Genomic DNA, 23,222 nt, shown 5'->3' on the forward strand with positions numbered 1-23,222 from the left:
ACCTCTTGGCAGGATAATAAATTGCTCGTCAGGAGCGTGGCAGTGTCATGCAGTTAATTTATGTGCCTTAAATCCATCAAAACCTGGGATGACGCTTAGGTCATCAAAATAGTCCTGAGATACGTACAGCTTGAGAGTGTCTGATTTTGGGGGGCCCCCAAAGGCAGGGGGCCATGGAGACAGGCTTCCAAGAGTCTGGACAGACCTGACTGCACACACACTTTTGGTGCTCACCCTTCCTGCCACTGGGAACCTTTTGTCTTATATAATCTCTTTGGATCCCCCAGCCCCTGCATAGGGCTGGGTGTGTAACTGGTACTGAACACTGGAAATCACCTCATGAAACCCGTTCTTGGTGTCTAGGGTGGCCTCCCCTGGAGGTGGAAAGGGTGGCAGGACTCGCATAGCTAAGAACCCTTACTAAGGCCAGCAGTCCTGATCCCTGATTCAGGAACTGACGTCCCAGTGATCCTTTTACTAGTTGGGACTCCTGGTGGCAAGTGACAGAAAGGAAGGGGGCGGACTGGCTCGGGTCAGCAGGCATGAGGGCCCCGCTCTCCTCCTCTGTGCAGCTCCCACCTCGGGCAGCACTTCCGCTCCCAGCCTCGGTTCAGTCTGTCAGCAGCCCCAGGAACAGAGCTGGCCTCACCCCCTGCAGCTGAGTAAACATCGTAGACTAGAGTCTCCTGGGCCCATCCTGGGTGTGGGGCCCATCAGAGTCTCCTGGACGCATCCTGGGTGTGGGGCCCATCAGAGTCTCCTGGGCCCATCCTGGGTGTGGGGCCCGTCAGAGTCTCCTGGGCCCATCCTGGGTGTGGGGCCTGTCAGAGTCTCCTGGGCCCATCCTGGGTGTGGGCCCGTCACAATGGCTGGGAGGATGCTGGAGCCCAGGGATGCACCACTTTGGCCAGCCCAGTGCCCTGCCTTGGATCCCGTGTCTAAACAGCCTGGAGTGGAGGAGGGTGGTTCCTGAGAACAGCTGGATGTTGGGGCAAGCAGGAGGGGGCCGTGCTGGCTTGCGTGTCCGCCACGCCCGCCCATGGTCACACCTACCTCGGCAGCATCCACCGCCGTCTCAGCCTGCATCTCCTCTGGGCCTGGAGAAGGGCAGCTGGGCGAGCACCGCAGCGGATGTTAGTGAGGTGAGCTTTATGCACCATATGCGTCTTAGCTTCGTCATTGAGTCCAGTCAAGTGGTCACTCTGTGCCGGGTCCCATCAGCACCACACACGGTCCCTGCCTTCAGGGGCCAGAGACGCAGGAGGCAGATAAGCGCATGATGCTAAGTTGTGACGGGTGCTGCGAAGGCAGAAGTAGGGGAGGTGTGGGAGGGGGTGACCTCAACAAGGTGGCCGCTCTCAGGAGGCGCGAGAGTGAGCCACTCAGGAAAAATGGGGTGGGCAGGGGCGCATTCCAGGCAGAAGAACAGCACGTGAAAAGGTCCTGAGGCCAGTGACAAGCCCGGCGCAGCCTGAGGGGCAGCTCTTTGGGACGTGGCAGGATGTGAGGACACAGGGGTAGCCAGTGGAGACCTGGAGGCCACAGTAGGGACCTGGGATTTTACTGAGGGTGCTGGGACAGCCCTGGAGAGTTTTGAGCTGGGCGTGGTGTGATCCAGGTGATGCTGTTTAAAAGGTTCTGGTGTCTGGATGAATTCAGACCCTGGGGGGCACAAGCAGAAGCAGAGGCTGGTGAGGGGCGTTTCTGTTAGTCCAGGGGAGAGACGGGTTGGGGGGAGGGTCAGGCCCAGGGCTTGTGTAGGAGGCGCGGCCACAGGACATGTGGTGGCCTGGTTGTTGGGATGATGGGATGTGAGCACCAAGGAGCGTGTTGGTGGCATTTCCCAGATCGGGGGAGGAGCAGGTTTGGGGGAAATGCTGGACATGTTACGGCTGAGGTAATGCTTCGGCTTCCGGGTATATTTCTGGTGGAGGTGAGTAGCCTGAGGTGGGGCACGGCGTCCAGGGCCCCTGGCTTTCAGGCCTGTCCTCCCACACTGCTGGCCTGGAGCTGAAGGGCAGCCCTGGGCACCCGTGGGCCTGGGTGGAGACTCGATTCACAGTCTCTGCAGCCCCCTCCCTGTGTCTGGGCCTCTGCCTCCTTGTCTGTTAACTGGGGCCAGTGAGATTCTCCAACCCCCCCAGAATCCTGGTGCTTCGGGGCTGTCCCTGGAAGACTGGCTCAGGTCTGGGCGCCTCCTGGGAGGAGGCGGGACAGACGGGGAGGCGGCCCTCCTGGCAGGTGCTGCTGCTCTCGGCTCTGCTCAGAGGAGCCTGGGCCGGCAGCCGTCTGGGGGTGGGAACCCGCTTGGGTGTGTCCGTGCGTCGCGGGCCCTCGGCCGGGGCGGGAGTTGGCGTCAGCGGGCAGGCATCCTGGTGCTGAGCGAGACAGAGTCAGCTCGGGGGCCCCGGGCTGCCCACTTAACTTGACCTCATTCTCAGGGCAAACGTGGCTGCTCTGTTGGGGTTTGCCCTGCTTTTTGGCACCTTCTCAGTCTTTGAGTCCTGCTTCGTCCTGCCCTTAACGCCCTCCAAAGGGAGTCTCCCCCTGAATCCCTCCTAGGGCGGCCCTGTTAGCAGCCCCCCAGAGTGGAGGGGGGCCCAGCCCATTCCCACAGCCTCAGTGCCAGCTGCTTCAGCATGGACCTGGGCCCGCAAGGGAGGGAAGCGTGCCACGCGGGGCCAGAAAACCCAAGAGGGCCTTCGCCTGACGGGCTGAGAGTGTGTGTCCACATGTGACTGTGGGAGGAAAGCAGGGCCGTCCACTCTCTGGCTAGCCCCAGGGCCAGGCCCTGTGGGCAGCCTCTGAGCCTACTGCCCCCCAGGAGCAGCTACTAGTGACGTCCTGTTTGCATGGCAGAGAGCTGGCATTCCAACCCGGGGCTGTCTGTAAAGTGAGTCCAGGAGGAGCTGGGCACCATGCATGGGTGTGCAAGCCCCAGCATTCAAGGCTACGTCCACGTGGAGCTCAGAAGCAGCCTGGTTTCCTGGCTGGGGTGGGGCACAGGGCGAGGGCAGTGAGGTGCTCAGGGGCCCAGAGCAGGTGGGGCCTGTGGAACAGCAGGAACCGAGGTCAAGCCTCAGCATCAGGGCCCTGAACTGGAGACCTCGGAGCCAGTCCCCCAGGTGGCACACAGATCACAGGCCACGTCCCTCCAACAGCCCAGACACACGGGAGCCAGATGGACAGTCACCAGGTGGATGGCCACATTTGGGAAAGTGCCCGGTGATCAAGGAGGCAGAAGCCAGAATGAGGATTTAGCTGTCACGTGAGATTTGGGGAGCTGTGCTGCAAGGCTGGAATTCAGGTTGGGCAATTCAGACCGGGGGGCGGGGGGCGCTTCTCAGGAGGCCTCTATGGCCAGGTCAGCGCAGTCTCTCATCTCTGCAGTGCCTGGCTCCAGGGCCAGGCTCGGGGGTCAAGCTCTGTAAACAATTGCCAACGAGTGAGGGACTCTCAGAGGCCTGAGCAGAGCAGGGACTTCGTCTCACAATAGAGAAAACTAAGTTGCAGAGGAGGGGAGAGGTGCCCTAGGGCAGGTGGTAGAGTGGGGACCACCGTGTACAGCCTGGACGTCGGGTGCAGCACTCTCCTGCCCCTGTGGGCTGCACACGGACCCCCTCAGGCGAACCTCTAACCTGGAGCTCAGTGCTCCGCGGTGGCAGGTTTGCACTGAGGGACACTGACGGGTCATCGGCCCGCAGTCCGCCTGGAGCTCGGGGGCCAGAGCAGCAAGGCCAGGCCCAGCCCCTGTGTCTTCCCTGCCCCAGCCCGGGAGCAGGGGCCTTGCCCGGGCAGCTCTGATCACGTCACTCGGTGGCTTCCCTGGCTCTTTGCCAGGAGAGGAGTGAGCAAGGGAGAGAGCAGTGCACTTGGACAATAATTTACAATCCAGTGACGCATGAGATCGCAGCCTTCCTTTACCAGATTATTACTTAAGTACAAAATTGACTTGGAGTGGGGAGTGGGGGGAGTTTACACTTCTGAAAATAAAAATGAAACAGAAGGGGGTTTTTCTGGCCTCCTTACCAGTGGGAAGGAGGAAGCCCAGGCTTCTGGGGTCAGGATGCTGAATGCATTTTACTTTTTGGCCCCTTTCTCTTGAGGCCTAGGATCTTTGCCTGCCGCCTGAGCCTCTTTCCCATAGTACCACAGTGGGGTCTTGGGTCATGCCATCGGCCAGACTTTAATTCAAGTGCTTTGGAATCCCCACGTTCCAGCTGGCGACGAGCCTGTGTCTGTCTGCTCTGGGGACCCACACTCTGAGCCCCAAGTCCCGGGCCCGGCAGAGGACGCCAGACAAGGGGGCAGGTGGAGCGTTCACTGTGGCCCGGGAGCCTGGAGTCGCCTGTCGGGACCAGGGAGGCTCCGATGGCTACAGGTTTTCCTGCTGCTTTGGTTGAGGCAAATCTGGATTGCTTTAGCGTCCCGCTGTCACCCAGGACCTTGTCTTGGCCTCCCCTTGGGACCTCGGAATCGAGCAGGTGTCCAGAGGGTGAGCCACAGGCCAGCTGGCCTCATCTCCACACCTTGCTTATCGCAGCTGGGTCCGGAGGCCTCTGGAGAGCCCTGGATTTGCAGAATATGTCTATGCTGAGCGCTTGGGCTGTGACAGCAGTTCTTGGGGAACTTTCCAAGGGCAAGGGGTGTGAGGGGTGTGGCCAGGGCTGCTTGGAGCCCAGCTCAGGACAGGGTGCGCTGGGAGCAGAGGGGGGTGTAAGGCTCTGCTTGGGGTCTGTGGCTCCTTGGGAATGGCTTTCAAAAGTCTCCCTGCAGGAATCCCAGTCTCATTGGGCCAATGGGGGGTAGAGATTGGGCTGGAACCAGACAGCCCACAAGGGAATTCTGGCTGCAGCACGTGGGGCAGCCACTTTGCATCTCTGAGCCTTGGCTTCCCCGGCTGAAGAATGGGGCCACACAGTAGCAGCCCCGGACGGTGGAATGCGTCCAGAGCACATGCTCCTTAGCACTGCCCTGCTGGCTTCTTAACCAGGCTGGGGACACTATTGCACGTTCTAGCAACCACGGGAGGCAGCTGCAGCTCGAGGTCACCCAAGGAGGCTCGTATCCAGAGCTGGTGCAAAAGCGGTTGGTCTGAACCCCAGCCTCTACCACCTGAGTCGTCCTTGGCTGGCAGATTGAGGGGTGGGGCTTGGGCCGGGTTTGGCAGAGCTGAGCAGAGAGCAGGGGTGGAGGGGGCGGGCCGGCCATGCTTGGGGGCTGAGCGGGGAGCTGCGGGGGTGCCAGGCCCTGGCCCCTCTCACCTGTGGCCTTGTCCCCCCCCGGCAGGTTGGCTCAGCATGTCAGTCAGCGTCCATGAGACCCGCAAGTCGCGGAGCAGCACGGGCTCCATGAACATCACGCTGTTCCACAAGGCCTCGCACCCCGACTGCGTGCTGGCGCACCTCAACACGCTGCGCAAGCACCGCATGTTCACGGACGTCACGCTCTGGGCCGGCGACCGCGCCTTCCCCTGCCACCGCGCCGTGCTGGCCGCCTCCAGCCGCTACTTCGAGGCCATGTTCAGCCACGGCCTGCGGGAGAGCCGCGACGACACGGTCAACTTCCAGGACAACCTGCACCCCGAGGTGCTGGAGCTGCTGCTGGACTTCGCCTACTCGTCCCGCATCGTCATCAATGAGGAGAACGCAGAGTCGCTGCTCGAGGCGGGTGACATGCTGCAGTTCCATGACGTGCGTGATGCAGCCGCCGAGTTCCTGGAGAAGAACCTGTTCCCGTCCAACTGCCTGGGCATGATGCTGCTGTCGGACGCCCACCAGTGCCGCCGGCTCTACGAGTTCTCGTGGCGCATGTGCCTGGTGCACTTCGAGGCCGTGCGGCAGAGCGAGGACTTCAACAGCCTGTCCAAGGACACCCTGCTGGACCTCATCTCGAGTGACGAGCTGGAGGCGGAGGACGAGCGTGTGGTCTTTGAGGCCATCCTGCAGTGGGTCAGGCACGACCTGGAGCGGCGCAAGGCCCACCTGCCCGAGCTGCTGCGCGGCGTGCGGCTGGCCCTGCTGCCATCCGACTGCCTGAAGGAGGCCGTGTCGGGTGAGGCCCTGCTCATGGCCGACGAGCGCACCCGGCTCATCGTGGACGAGGCGCTGCGCTGCAAGGCCCGCATCCTACAGAACGACGGCGTGGTCACCAGCCCCTGTGCCCGGCCGCGCAGGGCCGGACACACGCTGCTCATCCTCGGGGGCCAGACCTTCATGTGTGACAAGATCTACCAGGTGGACCACAAGGCCAAGGAGATCATCCCCAAGGCGGACCTGCCCAGCCCCCGCAAGGAGTTCAGCGCCTCGGCCATCGGCTGCAAGGTCTATGTGACCGGGGGCCGGGGCTCCGAGAACGGGGTCTCTAAGGACGTGTGGGTGTACAACACCGTCCACGAGGAGTGGTCCAAGGCGGCGCCCATGCTCATCGCCCGCTTCGGCCACGGCTCGGCCGAGCTGGAGAACTGCCTCTACGTGGTCGGAGGGCACACGTCCCTGGCTGGCGTCTTCCCGGCCTCGCCGTCTGTCTCCCTGAAGCAGGTGGAGAAGTACGACCCCGGGGCTAACAAGTGGACGATGGTGGCCCCGCTGAGGGATGGCGTCAGCAATGCCGCAGTCGTGAGCGCCAAGCTGAAGCTCTTTGTCTTCGGGGGGACCAGCATCCACCGGGACATGGTGTCCAAAGTCCAGTGCTACGACCCTGCAGAGAACCGGTGGACGATCAAGGCCGAGTGTCCCCAGCCTTGGCGGTACACCGCTGCCGCCGTCCTGGGCAGCCAGATATTCATCATGGGAGGCGACACGGAGTACACAGCTGCCTCGGCCTACCGCTTCGACTGCGAGACCAACCAGTGGACGCGGATCGGGGACATGACTGCCAAGCGCATGTCCTGCCACGCCCTGGCCTCGGGCAACAAGCTCTACGTGGTGGGGGGCTACTTCGGGACCCAGCGGTGTAAGACCCTGGACTGCTATGACCCCACCTCGGACACGTGGAACTGCATCACCACCGTGCCCTACTCGCTCATCCCCACGGCCTTCGTCAGCACCTGGAAGCACCTGCCCGCATGAGGCGCACCTGTAGAGCCCAACAAGGTGAGCCCCCGCACCCCAGGCCTGATCCCACCCCAGGTAAAGGCTGCATCTTCCGCAGAAGGCCGGGCGAGGCAGGACAGCAGGTGACTGGGGGGCTCTGGGACCCTTTTTCAACTCTGGAGCCGGAGCCTGGCTCTGCCCCTTACTTGCAGTTGATCTTGAGCAAAACACATAACCCCTCTGCCAAATGGGGGTGACAATCTTAGACTGGGGCGGTGGTTCCCAGGCATGGCCGCAGGTCAGAGTCCCCGGGGGGCCTTTTGACAATCCTATGTGGAGTCTAGGCCAACCTGTGAAGTCTAAGGGCACAGTCTCCACACAAGGGCACCCTCCCTCTGACACCAGCTGCGAGGTCAGGGTTCCCCAGAACCGTCTCAGATCCAGCACTCACTGGAAGGACTCATGAATGTGCTGAAGGCATATGTGCACGGTTATGGTTTATTATGGGCAAAGGATACAGCTTAAGATCAGAGGGCAGAGATGCATGGGTCAGAGTCCTGGACAGGGGTCCAAATGCAAAGCATCCCTTGTCCACTCCCCATGGAGTTGGGACACTGTCACTCTTGTAGCATCAGTGAGTGACAGCACGCACGGAATGCTGCCTGCCAGGGGAGCTCACAGAAGCTGCGGTGTCCAGAATTTTTAGCGGGGCCCCATCACGTGGGCATGACCGATTGCTCATGTCCCCGTGGTTACTCTCAAGTCAGCTGGTCCAGTGTGACCCAAAGCCCCCACCCTAAACAGACACTCCTATCAGGTGTGACCCAGATCACCTCCCAGAAGCCAAGGGCAAAGGCCAGATCTCTGTTGGGGCAAAGGCCACAACTTCTGTCCTACTCAGATGCTAAGCCCAGGCCTCTCCCTAGGCCATTCGGGGCCTCTGGGGCCCAGGCCTCAGTAGTCGTTATAGCTCCAGGTGAGTCCAGTGTGCAGCCAAGGTGAGAGCCCCACCATGGGGGGCCCTTGAGAGGCAGCAGGAGGGGAGTGGATGGAGGGCTCAAAGGGAGGCGGGAGCTGGCGCCCTGGGGTCGGGTGCCACTGTGGACATCCGGTAGTTCCAGGGCTCTGGGACCAGACGGCCCTGGGATTGGGTCCTGCCTCTCCTGGGGGCAGCTGTGTGCTCACTGGTGTGCGAAGGAACCTCTTGTCTCCCATCCCTCCGCAAGATGGAGAGAAGGCCTTCCTCAGAGCGGGCGTCACAATTACGTGAGGGAATAGCCCCTAGCAGGGCTTGCTGCAGTGCTGCCCCAGTTACCCCAAGTTATCTTGCTCTGTTCTTAGCGCCATCATTATATGAAATCATTGCCTGAAAAGGGAAGGTGACAGTGGATGCCAGGGGCAAAGGGACACATTCAGGCACTCTTTGTGGGTGACAGAGGAACAGGGAGACAGGAAGAGGGACTTGCCCAGGTCCCAGGACGGGTGCAGAGTCAGGGGAAGGGAGAGGGTGGAAGGAAGGACCAGCATGTCCTGGAGGGCCTCTTCTGAGGGGTGGGCGGGACCTTTCCTGTAGCTCCGCTGGGGCAGGATGCACAGCAGGCACTGAGGTTGGATTAGGGTGTCCTGAGCCAGCCTGGCAGGGGCGCAGGGGCAGGGGCTGGAATGGAGTGGTGGACTCATGGGCACTGGAGAAGGCCGTCCATGGTCAGGTCCCAACTCTTAGCCCTCCTCGGGTCCTTGGCCCTTGGGGTGGTGAGGTGTGGGGACCCCCGGTGGATGGGAGTCAGGAAGCATAGGTCCTGGGTGCTCTAAGAAGCGGGGTCGGTGGGAGATCCCAGGGTCACACAGGGGGAGCCTTCCCACCTGGCCCCGGGCTGTCCTGTCCACCAAAGTGCTTCTCTGCCTGGCTGGCCCAGCCCCTCCCTGCCCACACCTGCCTTGTGCTCCTGCAGCTCTGAGGAGCCAGCCCCGTGCCGTTCAGGTCACAGGAACCCCGTCAGGAGCTGGCCAGAGCGGAGAAATTAATTTCCTCAATGACCTGGCGGCTGGTGACAAGAACGCTGAAAGCTCTGCACGGCGAAAGCAATCGTACTTAGCTGGGATTGCTTCTGAATGGAATCTGATGTCTCAGCTATTAAATCAAATCCAGCCGTGCCTTCGAGGCCCTTAAAGAGGTATGTCCTCTGGCAGGCAAGGCAGGCAGGGCAGGACCCAGCGAAGGCATCAGGTGTGCCGTAGGGGGTGTCTGGCCTCATAAAGGCCAGCCTGGATGAGAATAGGCTTTGTTCTCCTTTAAGGTTTCTCTGCTTTTTGTTTTAATGTGCTGTCTTCCTCTTTGGGAGAAAAATCTGACCAGCAAAATATCTTGGTCCTGGGGAATAGGCTTCAAAGAGAACACTGGCGTTTCCTTGTTGAGTCCCTGTTCCCACACTCTGGGAACTTAGGCTGGTCACCTGTGGGGCCCAAAGGCTCCTCCCATCTCGGGCCACCCAGCCCAGGTGGCTCTGACCCTGTCTGGTGTTTGCCCATCCCCGGGACCCTGGAGGGCAGTTCTTCCCCAAGCGGGAGAGCGTGGGGGGTAGGTCAGCCGGACCCAGTGAGCCCTTTACTTTTCCAGGACTTCCCCCCGTTTCAGGGACCGTGGAAGGGGCGGCTCTGACTCTTGCTGGCTGCTTGACCCTGGTTGCTTAACTTCTCTGAGCTTCAGCTTTCTCATCTGGAAAACGGGAATAAAAACTATTACTCACAGTAGTTGAGGAGGAGAGACCAAGTGAGGGGCTGGGTTCAGAGTCCGCTTTTGTATGAGGTTGCGAGGAGGAGGGGACGGTGGTGATAATGGTTTCGGGATGCTTTGGGCGCAGGGACCTCTGGATGTCCCTGGGCCAGCCCCTCCTTCTGGAAGGGTCCATCCCTCACAGTCGGGATCGCACTTGCCATTGCCTGGCTGAGTGCCACACGGGCCTTGTTCCTTCCGTGCTCCCCAGCCCACGGCGTGGGTGCTGTGGTCTCAGGAATGAGGATGTGGCGGGCACTGGGGTAGGAAGCTGATGCCTGGGCCCGTCCAGGCCTCCCTCAGCTCCTGGGAAGCGGGGCTTTGTGGCAGGAAGTCTCCCTCGCTCTGCTGCTGCTGGGGCAGTCGCCACAGTGCTGCCAGGACCCGCTGGAGGAGCAGCTCTACTCGGAAGGCCGCAGACCGGGTGGTCCTGAGCCAGGGGGCTACGGCAGGTAGGGGGGATGGGAGGGGCCTGTGACAGCAGTGGTGGCTAAGGGGCTGGGCCCACGCACCCTCGACAAGGCTGCAGGTCGTGACGAGCAGAGATTAGCACGCCTGCTGCCCCTCCGGTATGGGCCCCCCACTCTCCACCCAGTGCCGGGGCCAGAGAATGGGGTCTGTACCCAGTGCGTCCCCCGAGTGCCCCTCCCTGCTCTACTGTCCCAGTCCCTCCTGCAGGCATAGGACCGGCCTGGGGTCCTATCTGCAGTGCCTCTCTGGTCCCCGAACCCCACGTCCATCTCTTAAGACTCCACTTAGCTTCAGGAACCACCAGCCAGAGCCCTGCGCTCTGCAGCCCCTCCCCGTCACCCTGAGTGACTTCCCCCATTCGTCCCCAAGTGCTTTGTTCCCCCATCTCGGACACCACTCGTGAGCTCTGGGTGGCACCTGCATCCACGCCAGGTGCCCCAGCCGTGCGCTCATTTAACCCTCTCAGAAGCATTTGTCATCGTGGCTGCTGTTATGGACCTGGCACCTGAGACTCAGCGTAGGTGGCTGGCATCACACTAACAGCTGGTGAGGGTTGGAGTGGCATCTGAGCCCTGGAGCTGCCTCAGGCCTGCAGGCTTCTCTGGAGACCTGGGCACTGGGCACCCCACATCTGCACCCTGGTGCCGAGGGTGGGCCACACGGGTGCTGCCCGGCAGTGGGGGTGGAGTGCTGTGCTGGAAGCTGAACGCCGGCAGGACCTCCAGGGACAGCCCTTAGCTCCCGTGTCACATCTGATCCTTGTCCCTAGGTGACAGTGGCCAGCGGTGGCAGGAGGCCCCTGGAGCTGGGGTGGGCGCCCATCTCCCCGGGTTACCCGCCAAGTGTAGACTAGCTGTGAACGTTCTTTTCTCTTGTTCTCTCCCGCTGAGCTCCCACCTCCCCCAGCCTGCCTCTGGCCTGAGGGCTTCAGAACATCGGGGCAGGGGTCCAGGTTGCCGGGAGCCGTCTTCTCCTCACGGGCATTGTTGGAACCCAGACACTTGGGGTGCCGGGGCACGGGCTCCAGCCCCTCTCTGGGAAGGGCTGAGCCCGTCAGTCCCCTGGGGGCCCTACAGGGGACTCAGTTGCCACCAGAGGAGGGCTGATTCAGCACATCCTGTCCTGCCTTAAGAGAGATTGCGCCCGAGAGGCAACCCCGGAGCACAGGATTCAGGGCTGGGCTGGTGTGGCCGGGGGGGTGCCCGGGGCAGGCCTTTTGCAACACCCCGCGTCCACCCATCCGCCTGCACACGCACGGCCTCCCGTTCTGTCCGTGTTAAGCAGGACCGCCCCATGCCAGGCCCGCAATGGGGACGGCGTTAGTGGCTGTGGTCCACATGGCAGGCCCCCACCAGCACGCCACGGGACAGCGAGGGCAGTCACGGGGCTGGCCGGGGCCACTGTGCACGGGCGGTGGGCTAGACAAGTGTCCTGTTGACTGAAAAAAAAACAACACACAACCTAAAGGTTGAGAATTATGTTTTATTTTATTTGGCGGACAAAACTGAAGACTTAAGCCTGGGACGCAGCTTCTCAGATAGCTCTGAGGGACTGCTCCCAAGAGGTCATGGGGGGAACCAGCACATATAGGAGTTCTTGCAACGAAGACCAGGTAGTCAGAACATCAAAAGAATATTGTTAAAGAAACCAGGCATCGCAAGTTAAGGCATGTAGCGCTTTTCTGTGTATGGGAAGGTGCAAGAGTCTGGGCTCACTGAAGTCATTCCTTTACGATGCACTTCAGCTGTCAGGGGACCAGTATCCTGTACTTTCCCATCCTGAGTCTCCTCAGGGTGCACCGTCGGGGGCGGCTGCAACATCCTTTGTTTACTGACGTGGCGGGCACCATTTTTGCATTGATGCATGATCCCATTTCACAGATGAGGAAACCAGGCCTCAGAGAAGCAACTGCCAGAAATCAGGGTGGCGCAGACCAGGACGGCCATGGGACGCGCCTGAGTGATCCAGGCAGTGCGGCTTCCCAGCTGCTCTGCCTTCAGGGTGCCACCTCTTCCTCAGCAACTCGGGACAGCCCAGAAGGGCCACTCCCCAGGTCAGGATCCCACAGTCCCTCACCCCCAGCACAGGGGGCTCTGAGGCTTGGCTTGGGGCCTGCCCCGAGGGGAACCCCATGTCTGCTTGGTGTTCTGGCGGGGGGTGGGTAGGGCGGGCAGGCCCCCAAGCTTTGGGTTCACCGCCTTAGAGCTTCTCAGGACGTTTAGGGGCCTGTGAGGAGCTTGGAGGGATTTGGGGGCCTTTCACCAGCCCCACTGAGAGCACAGTGGTCGCCTTGCACAGCCCACGCATCTGGGAGCTTGCTGACCCCCTGGGCTCGACCAGCTTCCAGCAGAACTTGAGTCCGCCTTCCAGAAGCCTTGGGAATGAGGGGCGCATCCTACTTGAAGGAAACAGGTCCACAGGTCCCAGTGCTGGCTTGAATTTTTTTCATTATAATGTTACTTAAATATGTACAGACTTACAACTAGATGTAAGCTCCCTGTGTTTGTAGCTCTTTCACAGCTGCAACTCTAACAATTGTACAGGTGAAATACACCCAAAGACGCAAGACCGAGAATGCAGTCTCCGCTAACTGATGCTTTGTGGAAGTTGTGTTGCCTCCCTCTGCCTCTTGGATGGCTGGATATGCAGGTTTATGGAGAGCTCAGCCCACCTGTGCAGGGGGCTCCTTCTCTTTTCTTTTTTGGAACCGCCGTGAGACCCCTTTGGGCAGCTCAGTGTGGGTGGAGGTGGGGGCACATCATCTGTGTCCCCTGGCACAAACCTGCCTCCTTGGTCTAGGGCTGCCTCTGAGCCCATGGCACTCAGAGAGCTGGCCAGAGTAAGTGTGCTGTCTGGCATTGTGGATGGGTGGGGAGTGGGGAACACCCTTGGCAAGAACCCCCAGCTCCCTCCCCTGGTACTCCAGAGAACCTGTTTCTAAAATAGAATCCCACAGGGGTGTGTGTCTGCCTGTGGAGGCTGAGTGGGCAGTCCGCCCATCGCTGTCCTGAGTGTTCCCCACTCCCCACCCCTCTAGGTCCTTCCTGCGCCTGCTGTATCCTTTCTCCACTAGGTGATCAACTCAGGAGCTGCTACCCCAGCCAAGGGCACCACCTCCTGGACACACGTCCACGGCCATGTCTCTGCTTGGAGTTGGGCTAGGTTATGCCAAGCTGTCGCTGTGGGTTGGGCTTTAGAAATGATCACACTGGCCAACTGCGTTTTCTTCGTTGCTTCCAGGACATTCTACGCTAAGCCTTTTGTGTGCATTAGATGGCTCCATCCTTCTCTGGGAGAAGGCAGGTATCTGTCCTTATTTTCCACAGGAAAATGCGAAGCTCAGAGCAGATGCCACACTGATTGAGAACCCAGCACTGGAGTGTGAGCTTCATGATCATGGGGACCGTCTGACCTTATTCACCACTGCATCTGTCCTGCAGGGTCTGGGTTGATAGGCTGTGCAGTAAATATACGTCAAGTGCAGGAATGAATGTGTTGGCTGCTGCCCACAGCTGTACTGTTCTTCCTGGTGACCTGACTGGACGTGACCATGTCTGCTCCCCCTGCTCTCTGACCATGTCTGCCCTCCCTCTCTCACCATTTCCAACCTCACTGGCCTACATTCAGGTTCTCAAAAATATCAATACCAGATTCCTACCCCCAGGCCTATGCACATGCCATTCCTTCTGCCTGGAGTGCTTTTTGCCTTTCTAGAAAACTCGTCTGTCCTGCAGGTCTTAGGTTAAATATTACCTCCTTCCCATACCCTCCACCAAAGTAAAAGAAAGTCCTCCTTCTAATCTCTATTTTTTTTCTTTTTTTATTATATTATTTTTAAAAATTTTATTTTATATTGGAGTATAGTTGATTAACAATGTTGTATTAGTTTCAGGTGTACAGCAAAGTGATTCAGTTATACATACACTTGTATCTATTCTTTTTCAAATGCATTTCCCATTTAGATTATTACAGAATATTGAGCAGAGTTCCCTGTGCTGTACAGTAGGTCCTTGTTGGTTATCCATTTCAAATATAGTCGTGAGTACATGTCAACCCGAAACTCCCAATCTATCCCTCCCCCAGCCCTTTCCCTGCTCCTGGTAACCATAAGTTTGTTCTCTAAGTCTGTGGCTCTGTTTTGTAAATAAGTTTTATTTGTATCATTTTTTTAGATTCTGCATATTAGCAATATCATATGTTTGTCTTTCTCTATCTGACTTACTTCACTTAGTATGATAATCTCCAGGTCCATCCATGGAAATGGCATTATTTTATTCTTTTTAATGGCTGAGTAATATTCCATTATATATACATACCACATGTTCACTCATTCATTTGTCCATGGATATTTAGGTTGCTTCCATGTTCTGGCTATTGTAAACAGCGTTGCAATGAACATTGGGGTGCATGTATCCTTTTGAACCGTGTTTTTCTCCAACTATATGCCCAAGAGTGGGATTACTGGATCATACGGTAGTTCTATTTTTAGTTTCTTAAGGAACCTTCATATTGTTCTTCATAGTGGCTGTACCAATTTACATTCCCACCAACAGTGTAGGAGGGTTCCCTTTTCTCCACACCCTCTCCAGCATTTATTGTTTGTAGACTTCAATGATGGCCATTTTGACTGGTGTGAGGTGATATTGTAGTTTTGATTTGCATTTATATAATAATTAGTGATGTTGACCATCTTTCCATGTGCTTTTTGACCATCTGTATGTCTTCTTTGGAGAAATGTCTATTTAGGTCTTCCGCCCTTTTTTGTTTTGTGGTACACAGGCCTCTCACTGTTGTGACCTCTCCCGTTGCGGAGCACAGGCTCCAGACACGCAGGCTTAGCAGCCATGGCTCACAGGCCTAGCCGTTCCGCGGCATGTGGGATCTTCCTGGACCAGGGCATGAACCTGTGTCCCCTGCATCGGCAGGCAGACTCTCAACCACTGCGCCACCAGGGAAGCCCCGCCCATTTTTTGATTGGCTTGTTTTTTTGATTTTGAGCTGCATGAGCTGTTTGTAAATTTTGGAGATTAAGTCCTTGTTGGTTGCATCCTTTGCAAGTATTTTCTCCCATTCTGTGGGTTGTCTTTACGTTTATGATTTCCTTTGCTGTGCGAAAGCTTTTAAATTTGATTAGGTCCCACTTGTTTATTTTTGTTTTTATTTCCATTACTCTGAGAGATGGATTGAAAAAGATACTGCTGTGATTTATGTCAAAGAGTGCTCTGCCTATGTTTTCCTCTAAGAGTTTTATAGTATCCGGACTTACATTTAGGTCTTTAATCCATTTTGAGTTTCTTTTTGTGTATGGTGTTAGGGAGTGTTCTAACTTCATTCGTTTACATGTAGCTGTCTAGTTTTCTCAGAACCACTTATTGAAGAGGCTGTCTTTTCTCCATTGTATATTCTTGCCTCCTTAATCATAGATTAATTGACCATAGGTGCATGGGTTTATTTCTGGGCTTTCTATCCCATTCCATTGAGCTATATTTCTGTTTTTGTGTCAGTACCATACTGTTTTGATGACTGTAGCTTTGTAGTATAGTCTGAAGTCAGGGAGCCTGATTCCTCCAGCTCCATTTTTCTTTTTCAGGATTGCTTTGGCTATTTGGGGTCTTTTGTGTCTGCATACAAATTAAAAAAATTTTTGTGCCAGTTCTGTGAAAAATGCCATTGGTAATTTGATAGGGATTGCATTGAATCTGTAGATTGCCTTGGGTAGTATACTCATTTTGATGGTATTGATTCTTGCAATGCAAGAACATGGTGTATCTCTCCATGTGTTTGTGTCAGCTTTGATTTCTTTCATCAGCATCTTATAGTTTTCAGAGTACAGGTCTTTTGTCTCCTTAGGTAGGTTTATTCCTAGGTGTTTTATTCTTTTTGATGTGATGGTAAATGGGATTGCTTCCTTAATTTCTCTTTCTGGATCTTTTGTTGTTAGTGTATAGAAATGCAACAGTTTTCTGTGTATCAATTTTGTATCCTGCAACTATACCAGATTCATTGATGAGCTCTAGTAGTATTCTGGTAGCATCTTTAGGATTTTCTCTGTATAGTATCATGTCATCTGCAAACAGTGACAGTTCTTTTCCAACTTGGATTCCTTTTATTTCTTTTTCTTCTCTGATTGCCGTGGCTAGGACTTCCAAAGCTGTGTTGAATCATAGTGGCGAGGGTGGACATCCTTGTCTTGTTCCTGATCTTAGAGGAAATGTGTTCAGTTCACTGTTGAGAATGTTAGCTGTGGGTTTGTTGTATGTGGCCTTTATTATGTTGAGGTATGTTCCCTCTATGCCTACTTTCTGGAGAGGTTTTTTTTTAATCATAAATGGATGTTGAACTTTGTCAAAGCTTTTTCTGAATCTATTGGGATGATCATATGGTTTTTATTCTTCATTTTTTTAATGTGGTGTATCACACTGATTGATTAGCAGATATTGAAGAATCTGGGCATCCCTGGGATAAATCCCACTTGATCATGGCGTATGATCCTTTTCATGTATTGTTGGATTTGGTTTGCTTGTATTTTGTTGAGTATTTCTGCATCTATGTTCATCAGTAATATTAGCCTGTAATTTTCTTTTTTGTGGTATCTTTGGTTTTGGTATCAGGGTGATGGTGGCCTCATAGAATGAGTTTGGGAGTGTTCCTTTTTCTGCAGTTTTTTGGATTAGTTTCAGAAGGATAGGTGTTAACTCTTCTCTAAATGTTTGATAGAATTTGCTTATGAAGCCATCTGGTCCTGGACTTTTGTTTGTTTGGAGTTTTTAAATCACAGTTTCAATTTCAGTACTTGTGATTGGTCTGTTCATATTTTCTATTTCTTCCTGGTTCAGTCTGGCAGATTGTACCTTTCTAAGAATTTGTCCATTTCTTCTAGGTTGCCCATTTTATTGGCATATAGTTGCTTGTAGTAGTCTCTTATGATCCTTTGTATTTCTGTGGTGTTGGTTGTAACTTCTCCTTTTGCATTTCTAATTTTATTGACTTGAGCCCTATTCCTTTTTTTCTTGATGAGTCTGGCTAAAGGTTTATCAATTATGTTTATCTTTTCAAAGAACCAGCTTTTAGTTTCATTGATCTTTTCTATTGTTTTCTTCATCTCTATTTCATTTATTTCTGCTCTGATCTTTATGATTTCTTTCCTTCTACTAACTTTAGGTTTTGTTTGTTCTTCTTTCTCTAGTTGCTTTAGGTGTAAGGTTAGGTTGTTTGAGATTTTTCTTGTTTCCTGAGGTAAGATTGTATTGCTATAAACTTCCCTCTTAGAACTGCTTTTACTGCATCCCATTGGTTTTGGATCGTCGTATTTTCGGTGTCATTTGTCTCTAGGTATGTTTTGATTTCCTCTTGGATTTCTTCTGTGATCCATTGGTTGTTTAGTGGCATATTGTTGCAGCCTCCACATGTTTGTGTTTTTTACAGGTTTTTTTCCTGTAATTTATTTCTAATCTCATAGCATTGTGGTTGGAAAAGATGCTTGATATGATTTCAATTATCTTAAATTTACCAAGGCTCATTTTGTGGCCTAGCATGTGATCAGTCCTGGAGAATGTTCCATGTGCACTTGAGAAGACTGTGTATTCTGTTGCTTTTGAACAGAATACTCTATAAATTAAGTCCATCTTGTCTAATGTGTCATTTAAGGCCTGTGTTTCCGTATTGATTTTCTGTCTGGATGATCTCTTCAATGATGAAAGTCGGCTGTTAAAGTCCCACACTATTATTGTTACTGTTGATTTCTTCTTTTATGGCTGTTAATATTTGCCTTTTCTCCTCCCCTCACTTTCAGTTTTTATGTGTCCCTAGATCTGAAGTGGGTCTTTGCTAACATATATATGGGTCTTGTTTTTGTATCCAGCCAGTCCTTGTCTTTTGGTTGGAGCATTTAATCCATTTACATTTAAGGTAATTATCAATATGTGTGTTCTTATTGCCATTTTGTTGATTGTTTTGGATTTGTTTTCCTAGTTCTTTTATCTTCCTCTATTGTTCTCTTGTGATTTGATGACTAACGTTAGTGTTGTGTTGGATTCCTTTTTCTTGTTTGTGTATTGTAGATTTTGGTTTGCAGTTATCGTGAGGTTTTGAAATAGCAGTCTATATATAAACAAGATTGTTTTAAGTTCCTGTTCTTTTAATTTCAAATGCATTTCCAATATTCTGCATTTGTGCTCTCCCCTTCTCACAGTTGCTGGCTTTGATATCATATTTGTGTGTAGATGACTTCCTGCCTTTACTGTATGTTTGCCTTTATCGGTGAGCTTTTCCATTTGTAATTTTCTTATTTCTAGTTGTGGCCTTTTCTTTTCCACCTAGAGAAGTTCCTTTAGCATTTGTTGCAAAGCTGGTCTGGTGGTGCTGAATTCTCTTAGCTTCTGCTTGTCTGTAAAGCTTTTGATTTCTCTGTCGAATCTGACTGAGAGCCTTGCTGGGTAGAGTATTCTTGGTTGTAGGCTCTTCCCTTTCATCACTTTAAATATACGGTGCTACTCCCTTCTGGCCTGCAGAGTTTCTGATGAACAATCAGCTGGTAACGTTATGAGAGGTACCTTGTATGTTATGTGTCATTTTTCCCTTGTTGTTTAATATTTTTTCTTTGTCTTTAATTTTTGTCAATTTGATTACTATCTTTCTCGGTGTGTTCCTCCTTGGATTTATCCTGCCTGGGACTCTCTGTGCTTCCTGGACTTGGGTGACTGTTTCCTTTCCCATGTTGGGCAAATTTTCAGCTATTATCTCTTTAAATATTTTCTCAGGTCCTTTCTCTCCCTCTTCTCCCTCTGCGACCGCTAAAATGCAAATGTTGGTGCATTTCATGTTGTTCCAGAGGTCTCTTAGACTGTCCTCATTTCTTTTCATTGTTTTTTCTTTATTCTCATCTGTGGCATTGATTTCCACCATTCTGTCTTTCCAGCTTACTTACCTGTTCCTCTGTCTCAGTTATTCTATTGATTCCTTCCAATGTATTTTTCATTTCAGTTTTATATTGTTCATCTCTGTTCTTTAGTTCTTTTAGGTTTTTGTTAAACATTTCTTGTATCTTCTCGATCTGTACCTCCTTTTTCTGAGATCTTGGATCATCTTTACTATCATTACTCTGAATTTTTTAGGGGGTAGACTGCCTGTCTCCACTTCACTTACTTTTTCTTCTGGGGTTTAATCTTATTCTTTCATCTGGGACATATTCCTCTGCCATCTCATTTTGTCTAGCTTTCTGTGACTGCAGTTTCTGTTTCATAAGTTGTAGTTCTTCTTGCTTCTGCTCTCTGCCCCCTGGTAGATGAGGCTGTCTAAGAGGCCTGTGAAGGCTTCCTGGTGAGAGGGACTGGATCCTGCCCACTGGTGGGCGGAGCTGGGTCTTGTCCCTCCGGTGGGCAGGGCCAAGTCAAGGGGATGTGTTTAGCGGACAACTGTGCGCTCAGGAAGACTCTAAGCAGCCCACCTACTTATGGGTGAGGCTGTGTTCCCACCTTGTTGGCTGTTTGGCGTGAGGCGTCCCAGCACTAGATCCCACAGGCTGTTGGGTGGGGCCAGGTCCTAGTGAGGAAATGGTGGCCTCTGGGAGGGCTCATGCCAATGAGCACTCCTCAGAACTATCGCTGCCAGTGTCTTTGTCCCCACAGTGAGCCACAGACCCCCACCTCCACAGGAGACCCTCTGGTATCAGCAGGTAGGTTTGGCCCAGGCTCTTATGAGGTTACTGCTTTTTTTCTGTATCCTGCTTTGCATGAGACCTTGTCTACACTCTCCAAGAGTTTAGTTTCTGTTTCTCCCAGTCCTGTGGAATTCCTGTGAACACACCCTGCTAACCTTCAAAGCCAGATTCTCTGGGGGCTTTTCCCATTGCCAGACCCCAAGGCTGGGGATCCCAATGTGGGACTCAGAACTTTCACTCCTGTGGGAGAACTTCTGTGGTATAATTATTTTCCAGTTTGTGGGTTGCCCACTGGTGGGCGTGGTATTTGATTTTATCGCAGTTGCGCCTCTCCTACCTCTCTTTGTGGCTTCTTCTTTGTCTTTGGATGTAGGATATGTTTTTTGGTAGGTTCCAGCATCTTTTTGTCAGCGGTTGTTAAGCAGTTGTGATTTTGGTGATTTTGTAAGAAGAGGTGAGCTCCCATCCTTCTGCTCTGCCATCTTGTCTCCGTCTCCTCTAATCACTGTTTTATACGCTACTTTCTTCCATGTTTTATTGGCTCCTTTTTTTCCTTTGCGCTTAGTTCAGTTTCACTTGTTCATAGGTTGCCGGTACAGAGGCCTCTCACCCAGGACTTCAGACAAGCGTTCCTAGTGTGAAATGGCTCTCTCATCTCTAACTTTTTATTTTTAACATATAGCTCTTTTGTTAGTGTGTGATGACTGTATACATCTATTCGTACGAGCCTGAAGTTTCTCCCACTGAAGGATGATCCTTGGAGACAGCAGTAGCTGTGTCTGCCCTTCCTGTTTCCCCAGGCCTGGAACGGTGCCTGCCGGTTTGAGGGTGCTCAGGTGCACATGGCTGGAGGGGCTGAATGGACCCATGAGTAGTTCCCATATTCTAGGTGAGGAAAGCATGCCTCAGGAAGGTTACGGAACCATTCGGGGCTGCACTGCTGGTAAATGAGAGAGCTCCGTTCTCACACTCAGGCCTTCCACTCGGGGCCTGAGCTCCAGCCCTTCCCTGTGGCCTCTTGATCATCATCTGGTTCCAGGTTAGGACAGAACATTGTCGGCAGGATTCACATTCTCTCTCTCTGGTTCCTCCACAGACGCTGTGTGTTTCTCCCCACCCCATGGCTGCAGCCCTCACTGTTGCACGGTGGCCCTGACCCTGTCTGCCACGGCGGGAAGCTCAGCCCGGCCCCAGGCCAGTACTCTGAGCAGCTGGAAGTCGGCCCCACCAGCTCTGGGTGGCTTCGGGGGCTGCTCTGAGTGGCTTTGGGGGCTGCTCTGAGCTTCAGAGAAGAAAATCCATCTCCAGCGCCCTGTGTGTCTGGCTGAGGCCTTTCCTGCTTTGCAGTGGTTTGCAGGGGAGAGGACCTTTCAAGGGGGGGTGTGGACGGACGCCAGGACTCCCTCAGCCTCAGGGAGAAGGACATGTTTGCAGAGCTTTGAGGTCGCCTATTTCAGCAAGTTCTGGACTGGGATGGGGGGGCTGGGTGGGTGGGAGGGTGTCCCTGAAGGGGTGGGGTTGGCAGCACTGACAGCATGGTCTTTGGCTCAGGGCTTCCCTATTGGTGTTGTAATGTCTCCCCACAGATAATATCCCAGGCCTTTGGGAAACAGGTGCATCAGGGCTGAGAGCAGAATGTGCTGTGGAGAAAGCACATTAAGGGAGGAAACCCTTCAGTGATGCCCACCAGTCTCCATTAGCAAATGACACCCAGACCCCCAGGGTTAATAGGCCCCTCCCCAGAGTCAGGCCTTGCCCCCAGTGACCTCACCACCTCCTGGTCAGGCCAGCTATGCCACAGGATACTGTGCCTAGGTGCAGATGCATGTGGAGACCAGGCCCCATCACCTCCCCTCAGAGCCCAGCCCAAGAGGCAGCAATGACCCCATCTCCTGACAGGAGCACGGTCACCCTAGAATATGGCACTAATCTCCAAGACCAGCAGCAGATATGAGCTGGGGACCACAGAGGGACTCCAGGGTGCCCACTATAGATCCCACCAAGGCTGGACACATCTCAACTTGGAGGATGACCAGGCCCATGACTCCGGCCCCCCATCCAGTGTCTGCTGTCCTCTGACATCTTGCCCTTCCAGCGTAATGGGATCTGGCCCCTTTGCCCCCTGAGCTCAAAAACAATGGTCCCAAGAAAACTGCCAACCATTTGTTCATTTTTTCCACCTCCCAAGTCGTTGGGTACCTCATAGGTACAACCTCAGCATCTAGGGTTCTGGAGAGGTTGGCTCCTGCCAGCGGCCCTCCTCACTCCTAGTGTTAGAGTTTCTGGGCTGGTCCTTCGCTTGCCCCAGTGCAAGGCCATCAGCTGCCACTTGGGAAAAAGCCAAAAGCGGAAGGCACATCTCCAGGTTCCTTAGACCCCACCTGTATGAGAGGCCACCCTCTTGCTCTTGGTGCTTCATCTCAGCCACCTAGAAGCCAGGTGGCTTGTCCCAGGAGATGGCTCTGCCTGAGATTTGGGGAGGCCCTGGGGCTGGTGGGGAAGCAGCGGCCCCAGGTCCCGAGCCCACACTGCCTGGAGGGGCCCCTGTGGCCTGTTGCATTGCTGAGCCGAGTTAAGCACAGATCTCACAGCACAGAGGACCTCGCAGTGGTGCTTTTCCCAAAAGTTGTGTTGCTTTTATCCGTTTCTAACTTAATAAAAGAGTTAAGAAAAATCTTGCTTTCTTTGGGTGCTGGGGCCAGTCTTGCAGGACATTAAGGCACAAGCAGACTGATTTCCACCCCACCAGCCAGGGCTCACAGTCTGCCCCTCTGGGGGGTTAAGGGAGATCCACCTTCCTCAAGCACCTGCAAGCACGCAGAGGAGAGGGCTTCCTGTCCTCAAATTGATTGTTTCAGCAGCAGAAGCCTTTACACTGATTCTCATACCTTTTTTCCTGAAAAATTCATGCATGGGTGGACTCTAACTTGAAGATGTAATTCTGTTCTGTTGATTTCCATGTGTTCTTCCGTGTGCTGTGAACCCCCAGTTGACACTCAATCGTGTGAAAATAACACAAGCAGCGTTAAGACAATCATCAATACTCCAGTGGCTAGCATCAGTTATCACGACACAAATGCTAATGCTCATGTTCACCTGCTCTCCTTTCACACCTTTTCACAGCTATTATGAACCATAAACTCAAGAATGTGGACACAGGGCTGTGACAGCCACAGATTAAAGAGGAGGCCCTTCCCAACATCCCACTACAGGCTCTGAACACCACAACATCAAACACACCACCTCTCAAGGGGACAACGGCCAACACACCTTGGAGAAAGACGAG

At 53.8% G+C, this 23,222-nt stretch overlaps 1 protein-coding gene across 2 annotated transcripts in view; it reads left to right on the plus strand.

Moving 5' to 3' along the window:
* Positions 1 to 22,610, plus strand: part of KLHL25 (kelch like family member 25) — a 55,849-nt gene extending 33,239 nt beyond the window's left edge. Inside the window, exons 2-4 of one of the 2 annotated variants that reach the window (XM_027083125.1) lie at positions 4,221 to 4,495; positions 5,290 to 7,094; positions 21,033 to 22,610. In XM_027083125.1, the coding sequence (XP_026938926.1) occupies positions 4,372 to 4,495; positions 5,290 to 7,070 (1,905 nt within the window). In that variant the 5' untranslated portion in view covers positions 4,221 to 4,371 and the 3' untranslated portion in view covers positions 7,071 to 7,094; positions 21,033 to 22,610. The remainder of the gene's footprint in view (positions 1 to 4,220; positions 4,496 to 5,289; positions 7,095 to 21,032) is intronic. The other variant, XM_027083127.1, reaches the window with a different exon arrangement.
* Positions 22,611 to 23,222: the final 612 nt, after the last annotated feature.

Source organism: Aethalodelphis obliquidens, unplaced genomic scaffold (genome assembly GCF_003676395.1).
Source record: "Aethalodelphis obliquidens isolate GAN/ISIS:26980383/991018 unplaced genomic scaffold, ASM367639v1 scaffold49, whole genome shotgun sequence".
Classification (NCBI taxonomy): domain Eukaryota; kingdom Metazoa; phylum Chordata; class Mammalia; order Artiodactyla; family Delphinidae; genus Aethalodelphis; species Aethalodelphis obliquidens.